This window comes from Phytophthora infestans, genomic scaffold (assembly GCF_000142945.1).
Source record: "Phytophthora infestans T30-4 supercont1.87 genomic scaffold, whole genome shotgun sequence".
NCBI lineage: Eukaryota > Oomycota > Peronosporomycetes > Peronosporales > Peronosporaceae > Phytophthora > Phytophthora infestans.
The window spans coordinates 135,092-147,888 of record NW_003303672.1 but is presented as its reverse complement, the minus strand read 5'-3'; the positions used below and the strand labels follow the sequence as shown (position 1 = coordinate 147,888).

The window sequence follows — 12,797 nt, the reverse complement described above, 5'->3', positions numbered from 1 at the left end:
CGAAGTCGCTCGTCGCCTTATCGATCGTCTGGAGGTGCGCTATGAGCTACATACACCGTTGATGTTGTACAAAAACGCAGCGTGACCATGACTACCGTGTGGCTGCGTTGCAGGATATCGAGCGCAATTTCTCGTTGGCGCTGGACCTGGGTTGTGGCAGTGGACACCTCTACAAGAACCTGAGCGTCGACGACGGACTGGGAGGTGTTAAGAAGCTCATACAATGCGACCCTGCAGGTGCGCCCTTACTTTAACGCTTTGACGATGACGGGGTTGGCATCTGACACGCTGCATCACAGAGATATTGCTTCTTCGCGATAGCCTGGAGGCAGAAAACACCACCTGTGAGTGAGCGTGCGGGCCACTACCGAGAGAGATGGGCGTGCTCGTTCTGTTGAGCCATTAGTCTAACGTTTATTGCTGGCTCTCGCAGTGGAGACGTCGCGTCTGGTGATCGACGAGGAGTTCCTGCCGTTCCCGAAGCAGCATTTCGACCTTGTAATGAGCTCTCTCGCCCTGCACTGGGTAAACGACCTCGAGAGCACATTCCGCCAGGTACTGGATACGCTAAAACCTGACGGCGCGTTTATCGGCGCGGTACTGGGAGGAGACTCGCTTCAGGAACTACGGTACATACGTGACTGGAACGATCTGCCCAAAAATCTCCTACTGACACTGCATTCGTAATAGGAGCGCCTTTATCCTCGGTGATCAAGAGCGTCAGGGCGGCATCTCGCCGCATATCTCTCCGTTCATGAACGTCGCGGACGCCGGCAATCTCCTGTCGGCTACCGGATTCAACCTGTGCACAGGTGCAGTTAACCCCTCTGAGCTTCCACATGCAACATCACTAATATAAACTTCTCCTATTGCCTGCAGTGGACACGGATTACATCCAGGTAGACTACCCGAATGCCTTCGTGCTCATGGAGCATCTACGTGGCATGGGTGAGAACCACGCGGTGAACTCACGAGGAGCGCCGGCCACGCGCGACTCTTTACTGGCCGCTGCATCCATCTATCAGTCCATGTTCGGCCAGGCGGACGGAACGGTGCCCGCCACGTTCCAAGTCATCTATCTCATTGGCTGGTCACCACATGAGTCGCAGCAGAAGCCACTGCGTCGCGGTTCGGCGCAGCACTCACTCAAGGAGCTTGGCCACGACTAAGTCTTTGGGGTTAAGCGGCGAATAGAAAACTGTTATTGGGAGACAGCTCAGTCTCTACATGTGCATAGTAGACGAAACTTTTTCAGTTGTGGTTGGAAGTTCTTCCTGGAAGACCTGGCGGAAACCAACGGACGATTCGGCACTTTAAAAGTCCATTTACTACTACTCAATTTACCTCAATGTGCAGACGTCGCGGTGGCTGATCGCCCACACTCAGACCTAGATACACGAGCGGCGGTCCATGCTCGGACCCCTGTTGGAACTCGTCCTTCATTTTGATGCAAGCATTCACCGCAATGTTGTTGCGGACCGCGGTCGACTTAGAAATATTACTACCACTCTTTCAAGCGCCTATTTTCAGCGCCGGGATGTAGCATTATTAATATCGTTTGTCAGGCACAGTACATGTAAATGAACTCTGCAAAAAGCAGAGGACCAACCATGATGATGACATTGTCCACCAGTGCTAGAGAACAGAAAGAGGACGCTCTGTGTGCTACTTCGAAGTACTTTTCAATTCAACTCGCCATTGTGGCTAATTTCCATTCGACTTCGTAGCGCCTTGTGAAATGCCGGCTTCTTTCCGAGGTCGAGGCTCGCAAAGTTGTAGAACGCACCATGAAGCGGGCAGTACAAGAGGCACGGGGTTGAAAAAAGAGCTCGTCCTTTTGCGCTAGGAAAAAGAGGAACTGCGCTTAGCTGCTCAAAATAATTTGCTTTGAGCTCCTATTAGCACTAGCAAGGAAGCGACTCGAGAAGGCAGCGCTGGAACCAACCGAGACAACCAGAGTGATAAGCAAGGGCTGTGGAATTGAAATTAAGACATCATCTCACAGCTCGAAATAGCAACTTGGAGACCAGCACAAACGAGTTGCAGCAGCAAGTCTCTCGAGGCTCAAAAAGCGGCGAAAGAAACTGGAGCAACGTGATTCTTGCGCGAGGAAGACGCGAGCAAGCAGAAATTGGCCGAGAGTGCCGCCCAGATTGCTTAGCTCTTAGACGAGAAGGAGAAATTGCAAGTGAAAGTACCTCCAAAACCCATTCATTGTGCCCAATTTATTACCTTACACGGCGTCGCCGCTGCTAAAAATCGGTGCAGGTTGTGTCTGGAACTGGAGTTAGCGCAGCTGGATCTGCGTTGCCCGTGGGCCTGTCCAACAGAGTATTACTAGAAGGCCGAATGTCGCCTGAAGATCCATCAAGTATCGCGTCGGTGTTTCGAGTCGCTCCATCAGAAGATGCCGACTTGTCCTGGCCAACACTGACGTCTTCAATCGGTGTCACTGCGGCTGCGTCGGTTTGCTGTCCCGGAGGTGTCCCATCCTGAGTAGCAGAATCTGTACACGAGTACGTGTCGTCCATAATATCCTGCTGCAGTTTAGATACCACTTTGGCGGCCGACGACAGGTAGCTTTGTTCGCCACAACCAGGGGCTTTGCTGTTCCATGTATATCTTTCAGCGTCTTCACTCATCTTCGTGCTAGAGTCCATATTAATTAGGGATGCTGTGTTGGCGGCGACAATCTCAACAGATTTCGCAGCTTTCGCGACAATTTTACTGTCAGGTGTCATACTGATACCTTCACCAGTACCAGTAGGCCCTGCATCAGCAACGTCGATAGTATCGATACGCGAGATAGTGGCTTCGAATGCGCAGCTATATACCGATCCAGGAGCAGCACTTCCGTTGGAAGACGCATTGGCATCAGGATTAGTATCAGCGGTGGTGCTAGAGCTACCGGGTGTTGCTTCGGTGGCCTCGATGCATACCTTACTTGGTACAAATGCGACGGAGCCGTCCGCCTTTCCACGTGATTCATCAGGTAGTAAGGTGACCTCCGAAGTACCACATTTCGGTGCGTTAGCAACAGCATCGCTATTCGCAACAACGTCGGTAATATCGAGTCCTCTATGAGTCCTTGAGCTGACCACTACACCATTTCTTGAATCATTGATTTCACTTGACTTCACTGCATTTCTAGTTCCGTCTTCAATCGATGGCAGCTGCTTTTCTTGTGCTTCAGATGGGTCGCGTACAGTCACGAGACGGACGTTGTTAGCTACGCGAGCATTTGCAATTGACGAATGTGCATCACCAATAATGAAAGAAGCCCCAGAATCAGCTGACTTCTCGTTAGCGGTCTGCCCAGAATCAATCTCATTATCAACTGACATCGAAGACGATAAGGTCGATTCCGCCCAAGCCGAATCTGCTGATGATAGCAAAGTCTTGCGACGACGATCCCCCTTAGCCGTCTGTAGTGCTTTTCTACGCGGTTTACCAGATCGCGTGTAGGTTCTTTTGTGTGTCCGTTGTAGTTCATCATAACGCGAGTTCATATATCGCGTGCGCTTACCTGCAACGCGAACTTCACGCCATTCCTCGTGTTTCTTGAGCTGCCCCTGGTATTTGCGCCAAACCTTAGCAGCCTGGTAGCGCATGAAGTCCCGCTTACAAAAAATAACCACCGTTCTATTCTCTGCTCGTGGAATAGCAAATGCAGCAGGTGTCTGCACCGAAGTAACATTTGCAGCTTTTGGTCCCGACTCCGTGGAGAGATCCTCATTCGACGCTCGTGTGGTTGGTGCTTGTTGTTGATCAGTCGACAGCTTCAAACCCGCTGTAGGTAACTTCGCTCTGGTCCTCTTCCTTGACGAAGCACCATCTCTACCGCTCTTAATTCCCCCCACTGGAATGCTGCGCTCAAATATGCTAGGTGCTGAAGAAAGTCCATTCCCACCATTGACGTGGCCATTAACGAGCGCATGGTGTTCTCTTCTCATTTGAACAACTTCGCGGGTATGTGGCTGGGGACATGTGGCCGCTTCCACGTCTGCTGCCGCCTGCAGCACCGCACTAGTGCTCACGACATGCAGATGGTAAGCCTGGAATGTGCTAGAGGAATGACATATTCCTAGCGTCGGATTCTCCAGTTTCTTCCTGTTGCCTGTTGTTAGCCCTCCAGCGGTAGAAACAACACCCTGATCACTGCCTCGGCTGGCAGAGCTGGTTGCCGATTGGGAGGCGGACGTGGGCGGCAGTGCCGTGGTTGGTCTCGAAATCGTGTTACCAACCGTCTGCTCTAACGCCCGAGCGGCTCGAGACTCCATAAATGCTAGATACATCGGTGTGGGTATCTTATTGACTGGTCCAGACGACCCAATGGGCGCTGGACCTGCACCTTGCCTTGATTGGACCTCTCCTGCAAGCCTGTTACCTGGTGGTGAATGAAGTTTCCTCTCGTTTTGTAGCAGTGGCGTTCCTTGGCGCTTGCTTGCCGTCTTTTTCTTCGGCATCTTGCGATAAGGAGGAGCTCGTTTCTGTTTGCCTCCTCGTGGTCGATTCCTCGAGGAATATATCCTGGCACATCCATCGTCTCCGTTGAGAAGGTCTCGCATACATAAGAGACGCATCGATTGCGATGCAAGCGCAGTTCCTGGAACCACCGCAGTTCCAGTGGGTGGGACTGGCACCTTCGATTGATAGTTGAGCTGTCCCTGCGCCTGCAATCCTACAGGAGATTGAATTCGAGTCTGATCCACGCTTGGGTTGAACTTTGGCTTGACGTTGCGCGTTCCAGCATATCTGGTATTCGAGTCATACGTAGCACCAGTTGAGATAGCAGCAGCACCAGCTGAAGAGCCATCGTTCCTCTGAAAATGCTTCATGTAACCATCCAAGACAAATTCATCAGAGCAGGACTTGGTAGTACTGCGCACCGGTTCTGGCTCTTGACGAATACGCTCTGAACATCCGATGGGGCCATACGGCCGAGGCTGCAGAAGCAGCAATTGCTGAGTTCTCTGCGGGGTCCTATCCGCCTCACCTCCATTAAACAGCATCGGGTCATGTCTTCCCCATTCATGTCTACTCATCAAAAACAAACCGGGATTTCGAGCCTGCAAATGTGATTGTGTTGACTGAGGAACCTGTTGCGCAGCAAATGCAGTTTCACCTCTGCTCATCAGCATCCCTACTTGTAACCTGCCATCGTAACCTGACCCAAAAGAAGGCGTTGGCGTCAAAGCTGTCGATGGTCTGGCAGACAATTGTCCATAGATCCCATTGTAAGCCTGGCCAGGCTGCTGCCTCTGTTCCTGCCTCCGGCCATTGTAAGAGTTAGACGCATATTTTGCAGCCTCGGACGTATACACCTCATCACTCCACCTCGCCTGCTCGAATCCACCGACCCCGAGCAAATGACGCTGCCGGATGCTCTCCATCTGCTGCCTTTGAGCATGTTCCTGTTGCTGGATCTGAGTCTGCATCCTCTGAGCTTGTAGATGCATTTCCCTCTGTTGTTGCTGATGTAGCTGCGCCTGTAGTTCACGCTGTTGCTGCTCGATCTGTTCCTGAATTGCTCGCTGCTGTTGTCTGTGCCAATCGTCGCTCGACGTTGAGGGCATCCCCACAAGCACTGACGTTGCCTCATTGCGCTGCATAGATACGTTGACATTGTGGTGTGTGGTATGAACCGGGTAACCGAAGGTGGAGATACCGTTAAAGGCTCGAGCGTCGTGGTTAATACGGCCCGGATGATACAGACGCCCGGCGTGTTGCTGCTCTTGCTGGGGTGACCGACGGCGCTGGGTCGGTAGCGGCTCCGTTTGGTGGAAGGCACACAGCGCACGTGCCGTCTCCTCATCGGACAAGGACGACATCTCGCCCCACGCTGGGTCCGCCATTACGCCTGCCTTCCCGCCTTGTAATCAATCACCAGCCAAAAGCAACTTGCAAATTTTATTATTGCAATCATTTCAAAACAGTTTTCTTGATTAGAGAACAGTAGTTTTGCTAGACTCTTATTAGAGAACTGTATTTTTTGGAGCTATCCGAGGTTATGTATTGGAGCATCTTTAAATATCCACACGGAAATCTATTATTGGCAAGCCCGAATTTTTGTTCCTCCAGAAACTACAGTTCTCTATTAATACAGTAACTCCACTGGAGTTAAGTATTGGAGCATCTCAAAATATCCACACGGAAATCTATTTTCCTAATCCGAATATTGCTTAGATATTCCTTACTCCAACCCCAGAAATGTGTATTTTTGTATGCCTTGACCCTCATGAAGGAATACCTTAAACGTAGTATAACTGATGGGCTGCGTCTCGCAGCCTGCGAGGCAAATAAAAAAAAAATGAAGGTGCAGTGGTACAAGAATACACGTTTCCACCTCGTCATCCCTGGATTTATGATGCAGGGCGGAGACATCACCCACGGAGCGTTGACAATGAGAAGAGGGCCGAGCACGCTGGTCGAAATAGCACTCCATGAATTGGATGTTGATATTGCGGCCAAGGAAACGGAGCCCGAAGCGCGGCTACATTGGGGACGATGGTCGACGACGAGGTGTGCATCATTGCTGTAGTTGCTAACCCAGGTCGCGTATGTATTGACAGTTGCTAAATGTTGACGACTTCCACACCGGCGATGCAATCGACGGGCAGAGCTCTGTGGTGTTGGAATTCCCACGTGAACTCTAGCTACAAATGTAGTTAGGATGTTCCCACAACAATACGTCTACTAGGATAGTAAACGATCGTTCGGGCGGACCTGAAGACCCCAGTTCTGCCCTTGCACCGGGACAGACTGGACCTTGTAAACTAGTTATATAGGCCAACCAGTAAAAATAAGAACACGCTACTAGCACGAGCAAAGTTAATAGGTGTTAGGAATCCTTGTGGTCCCAACAGCGGAAGGGTACCAGGCACGGGTAAGCCTTTTACGAGGGCACCGAGTGTTCAACACTCGGTTGGAAGAATAAAAGGGAGGCAATTCAAGCACTCCCAGTCGTGCAAATAGACAACAATAAGCCGCCACGTAAAACCTCCCGATAGTAATCGGCCAAAATACACAGTCTCTTGGCCTTGCCGGATGAACCCTCGCTACAGAGCTTCGAGTTCACCGACAGGCATAACACACTCAAACAAGCTTGACCAGACGCTTACCTTGAAGCCGGACGTCGCTCTGTGTGCTTGAGTGGAAATTCTGTTCTCTATTTAAGCTTACCCTTTCGGGTCTATTCCTAATAAGAAGTCCTAATCAAGTATACAAATATCAAGTGAACAATGATCCGTTATGGATCTTCTTGCACGCCAAGCGTCGTCTGCACCGTCGCATGAGTATCTTTAACGGTCCGCGCCCTGTCCCAGACGGTAAACGTGGTTTCCAAAGGTCGCTGAGTATTCCGCGAACTCCACCCAACCGCCACTGAGGGTTCGTACCGTAGATGGTCCGCTGAATGCGAATCCGGCCAGTCCATTATTAATAATAAGGACAGCCTGGATTCAGTGACATAGGGCCGTATCCGATACTTGTTGAAAACTCGGAGGTGACGCCGTCGAGTCTCTTGCACCTTGGAGTCACTGTACATCACATGACCGAGGGTTCGTCGCTTGAACATCTTGGGCGGTGTCGCGTCTTTGTCGACGGGCGATTACCCGCAACTATGGATAAATCACTACACCACAACTGCCCCTGTCGCAATGGAAGCCACGGTACTGGTGCCCGTTGTGACATTTCTTCATTCTCCAATTTGCCATTCAATCACCGCATGCCCAAGCGTTTGAATCGGGGCCGTGAACAGCGCGCTTCAGCGTCTCAATCCTCGCCGACGTCGTGACCGCGAACAGTTGGAGGTACGTCAGCTCATCTTCCTCTTGAGTCATCGGCGCCTTACTCATCACCATGCATTACTCGTCTTGTCTCTCAGGAGGGCGACACCGAGGTTTCGAACGCCCCTCAGCCTACAACACTTCCTCCGACGGCAACGTCATCAGCTGGACCTCCGGCGCTTCCTGCCTCGGACTCTTCACTTCCTGTTGCAGCTCCTGCGACACTCACAGTCGTCGCTGAATCCACGGGGATGGCTCCTACTGGTCCGACTGCGTCTGCTGGTGGCGCTTCACCACTCACCGAGGATTCATTGCGCGCCATGCTGGCTGAAAGTACGGAGGCATCGGTCGATCACATGATGACCTCGATAATTCCGTACTTGACTGCGATGGCTCGTCACCAAGTGCAGCTCAACGTCGCGCCTCCTCTTCACGGCGATGTACGCACTCAACGTCGCCTCGAGACCGCCATGGGCTTCGACAAAGTCCTCGCGGCTGTACAGCCTCTTCTCGATGCGCTGTCGGCGTTGCCCGACCGAGTCATCAGCTTGGAGCGTCAATTGCGGGCTGCCATACCGAGGCTGCTGCCGCCGTACGTTCGGTGGCACCCGAAATCATGGCTCGGGAGAACGCGGAGGCGTACCTCAAGGCTACCAATGCTGAAGTCGAAGCTCTTCGCAAGGACGTCAAGATTCTCCGCGAGTCGAACGCCAAGAACGACGCCATGCTCGCGGGTGCTCAGTCCACCATGGAGCAACATGCAGAGGACCTGAATCGTCTGCACTGCGAAGTCCAAGCGCGGGACGCATTTATTGCCACCTTGAACAAGAAGCTGGCCCGTGAACGCGAAGTGTACAAGGCTTCGATTGGCGCGAACACCGAACAGACTCGGCAACTTCATCTCCTCTTGGTCAAGCTTTCCAAGGGCAAGTACTCTGACAACGACACGCTCAAGGTCCTCGAGAACCAGCAAGACCGTAACACTCGCCTCTTCCAAGTAAACCGCACTCTCCGTGCACACGTGAGTCTGGCAGGGATGGATCCCGAGGTACTGCGTCTGGCTGTTGATGGTACGTCCCTCATGTTGTTCTTTCCACCGTGAGTTCAGCAACAAACGCTCGTTCACAATCCTTCGTGACAGGTCGTACTGCGGGTGAGCTGGACCTGGACGCTCTGGACTTGGACCAAGAGACGCTGGTCGCTCTGCAGCGCATACAGTCTGCCGCCGCGTCTTTGGATGATCCACAAGCTCTTCCTGCAGATTTGGCGAAGACTGCTCATCAAGTGGCTCATGGGAAGCCCCACAAGCGCCTTCGACCAGGTGACAAGGAGTCAGACGACGAGCTGGACGACTCTGACGAAGACAAGGCCCCCATCCTGACGGACAAGGCCAGTACTTCCATGGCAGCTGCTGGTCCCGTTGATGCGCCACCTGCCGACACTCCAACCCCCAAGTGGCACGTCGGTCGCTGTTCAGCCCGAATGCATGAAAGCAAGCGGCCCAGAAGAAGCGCCAGAAGACTCGTCTTCGCTCTCCTGCCAAGTCGCCCCGACGTCATACGAAGACTCGGTCTAAGTCTGTACCGTCTTCTCCTTGCTCATGGTCGCCACCTCCCACGCCAGCGTCATCCTCGACTCCCGCCGTGGTTGACCTCAGCGGTGACCAGAGTGACGTGGACATGGTGGATGTTGGTTCAAGTGGTGTCCCGTCGGCTCAAGAAATTGCCACCAAGTCTTCGGGTAAGACGTGGGCCCTGGGGATCACGACGATATTACCGGTCTTCCTGACGCGCCTTCGCCTCCGCCTCAATGTCCTCCCGACGTGGCCAAGCCGTCAGCGTCGACGATCTCTCCTTCTCCAGCTGACATACGTGCCGCTGAAGAGGCTTTGCGTGAGGCCGAGCAATTTCGACTCATGTTCGGCTCAAGTGAAGAGGGTAATGAATCGGACAATACCGCACGGCTGCTTCGTCGTCTGCGGTGACTTCCAAGACGGTTGAAGTCTCGGGAGTGGTTTCTACAGCAGGGATTGTCCCTGTTGAAACTGCTCCACAGGCCTCCGTGCCTGCAATGCCAGCTCCGACTGTTCCATCAGCTGCCGTGCCAAGTGTTACTTCGCCCGACTTTCCGATGGAGATTGATGACGATGGAAATGGTGATGATGATCGTGGAGGTAACGTGGATGACGATGAACTTTTGGTGGATGATTCTCCTGATGCCCCCAGTGGTGGCGGTGATGTTCCGCCCCCCACCGATCATTCAAGCATACTCGATGACGAAGATGTTGAAGATTCAAACAGGAACTGGAGGTATCTTGGCCCAGCTCGTCCTCCGACTCCTCCTCGGCCGAATCCTTCGCCGATGATGACTTCCCCAATCATAGTCGGTGGTCCACCTCCTCCGTCATCGGCAAGCCTCAAAGCATCACCATCTTCGCCTCCTGCTCCGGCGTCTCCTCGTCCGTTCTCTCGGACTCTCGATGCTGGACATGGGTGCAAGATCACGACCACCTACACTTCGGTGCCGCGTCGTGGTGGCGCACCGTCGGTTCAGCCGTTGCCTCACCGCGTGTTGCCTGGTGCTCGCTCTACGGTGCCGGCCTCGTCCACTTTGCCACTGTGGGTTCTTCCGTACTTGGACATGGAGTTCGCCGACGCAGGTGCCAAGAAGTGTTTCGAACGACTCTTGAGCATGACCCTTCCCGAACCAGCTGGTGAAGTAACCGTCCGTACGACGTTGGAGGGTCTCCAAGCGTGCTTCGACTACTCGAATCCTGATCACCCGTACCAGCAACTCCGACAGCTCTATCCTCTCCAGGCGTGTCTCTTCGACACCGTCGACTTTAATCAAAGCGTCCCTATCTCCAAGCGTGCCCCAATTGAGACCCGTCTCAAGATGATCTGGGCGAATCTTCGGGGTGACGGCGGCAAGCAGGGTGACCTCGGGCTCGCGTTATGGGAGCGTCTCCACCGGCTTCCGTTGGCTGGTATTGAGCGAGGTCTCGTCGAAGAAGCCAAGAAGGTCGGTCACGACAAGGAGCTCTTGAAGGAACTGAGAGCTCTGTTGAAGAAGCGTTTCAGTGAGCGCGACCGTCGTGCCGATCGTCTCCGTAACAAGTACCGAGAACAGTACATGGCGTGGAGTCGTGACTCGGATTCTTCCGAAACTTCCGACACGCCGTTCATTCGTTCTGAGTTGCTTTTAGAGCCGTCGAAGCCATGGTACCCTATCGAGAACTTGTCGTTCGCACCTCGGACATCTGACTGGCTTTCCGAAGTTCCGGCTCTCGATGCTCGTCAGCCCTGGCGTACTGGATGGATGAATGCGCCGCATCAGCACCCGTACAGCACTACGTACTTCCCGTGCCAGCGTAATCCGGAGTTCTTCAATCCTCGTGGTACGCGTTTCGTGGATGTGTACCGAAGCGTGCTCGTTGATCCGGCTCTGGATTCTATTGAGTTTGTTCCGACCTGGCGCGACCTGTTCGACTCGCCACCGGCTACTCCACATCCCTCTCTGGCTGCTGCTCCTGTTGAAGCTGGTGCCGAGGATTCGCAGGGTCCGGCTTCAGCTCCAGCTGCCGAGGCTCAGGTTCTTGATGAAGAAGAGAAGGAGAGTGGTGACTCGGCTTCGTTGACACTCTTGGCCATCGCGGCCAGACACTTGGAATCGATTTGAATCCTCGCTGCACGTTCTACGACGTTCTTCAGCATCTCAGCTAACTGTTGAGGTGTCCCGCGTGACTTCGTTTTCAGTGATCGCTCCGCGGTCCGGATTCATGGTTTCTTATTCTTAATCCACTTCCACAGCGTAATCATGTTCATGTTGTTCTTCAAATGCATATACAATTTGTTGTTGCAGTAATGTTCTTCGTCTGTTACCACAGGCTGCATCGCCCTGTGGACAGCTCAAACGTGATCAAGTCACGCTAGTCTTCGTCCGCCACTTGCGCCATCTGCAGCCGATTCTCGCTCTTCTTGGCTCGCAAATAGTCGTACAGCAGACCTCCACATGACAAGTTTGATGATGGTTCCCAAGTTGTATCTTCATAGCCCACCCACTTGACTTTGAACTCGCGTACAGCACGCTCCGTGCTCGTCGTTAGTGGTGTTCTGTCGTCGAGGATGGCCTCGACTTCATATTCACCTGCAACTTGATCGGATTCCCAGCTGTCTTCAGGCAACAGCTCCTCGTCGATATCGAGTCTTGCTTCATTAGTCGCGTCTAGTACCAACCGAGTATTCGGTCGACTGTTGAATTCGTTGACAGCCATGAGTATCGACACATGCACCACTGGGTAGAAGCGATACCCACTCCGGTCCGGCAGTTCCAGCTCGTACGCAAACTCTTCCACCTTGCGCTTGATCCGAAATGGTCCATGCCACCGATGAGCTAATTTCTTCGTCAGGCCTGGTTTGACGCGTTCCATGTACAACCACGCCCAGCTCCCAATCTCAAAAAGAGATCTCGGTGGGGCTCTTGCAGGATCATCTGTCTCTTCCGAAGCCTCTGGAGAGTCCACCGAGTGTTCATTTCCACTGCGTTGAGGTACAGCAGCTTTTCCAGTCGACTTAGGGCATCATTATGCTTTTTTAGCCCTTCGCTCCTTTTCCACAGCCTGATAATTTTCGGCCATAGTGAGGGCGATCTCGTGTTGTCGATTGATTTCGCGCCGCCACGCCAGTGCGTCGGACTGCTTGCCGAGTCCTCGTTTGAGTGATGACGACATTGCCCGCAACGTCGACTGCGCATCCCAACCGTGAACGAGGTAGAACGGTGTTTCCTTCCTCGTTGTGTCCTGGGAGGTATTAATAGCGAATACCAGCTTCTCGGCGATTTCGTCCCAATCTTGCTGTAGAGGGTCTTCCGCGTACACCCGTACGGACCCCATCACTGACTTCACCGAGCGCTCCTGCTGTCCATCAGCCTGTGGCCGATAGCTCAAAGTCGCTCTTGATCTTGACTGCATCATCTCTGCGAACGCTTGGAAAACCTCGCTCATGATGCGTG

General features: G+C 53.1%; 2 protein-coding genes across 2 annotated transcripts; one reads left to right on the top strand and one right to left on the bottom strand.

The window, feature by feature from the left end:
* Positions 1-501: 501 nt before the first annotated feature.
* PITG_19224 (uncharacterized protein) lies at positions 502-1,169 on the top strand (the record flags this gene model as incomplete). The annotated part of the gene is made up of 3 exons (XM_002997083.1): positions 502-629; positions 694-817; positions 900-1,169. The coding sequence occupies 3 exons, from the start codon at positions 502-504 to the stop codon at positions 1,167-1,169; spliced, it is 522 nt and encodes a 173-aa protein (XP_002997129.1).
* A 1,083-nt stretch (positions 1,170-2,252) lies between these two features.
* On the bottom strand, positions 2,253-5,855 carry PITG_19223 (uncharacterized protein; the record flags this gene model as incomplete). The annotated part of the gene is made up of 2 exons (XM_002997082.1): positions 2,253-4,823; positions 4,890-5,855. 2 exons carry the CDS (start codon positions 5,853-5,855, stop codon positions 2,253-2,255), a joined length of 3,537 nt encoding a protein of 1,178 aa, XP_002997128.1.
* Between the last annotated feature and the right edge of the window lie 6,942 nt (positions 5,856-12,797).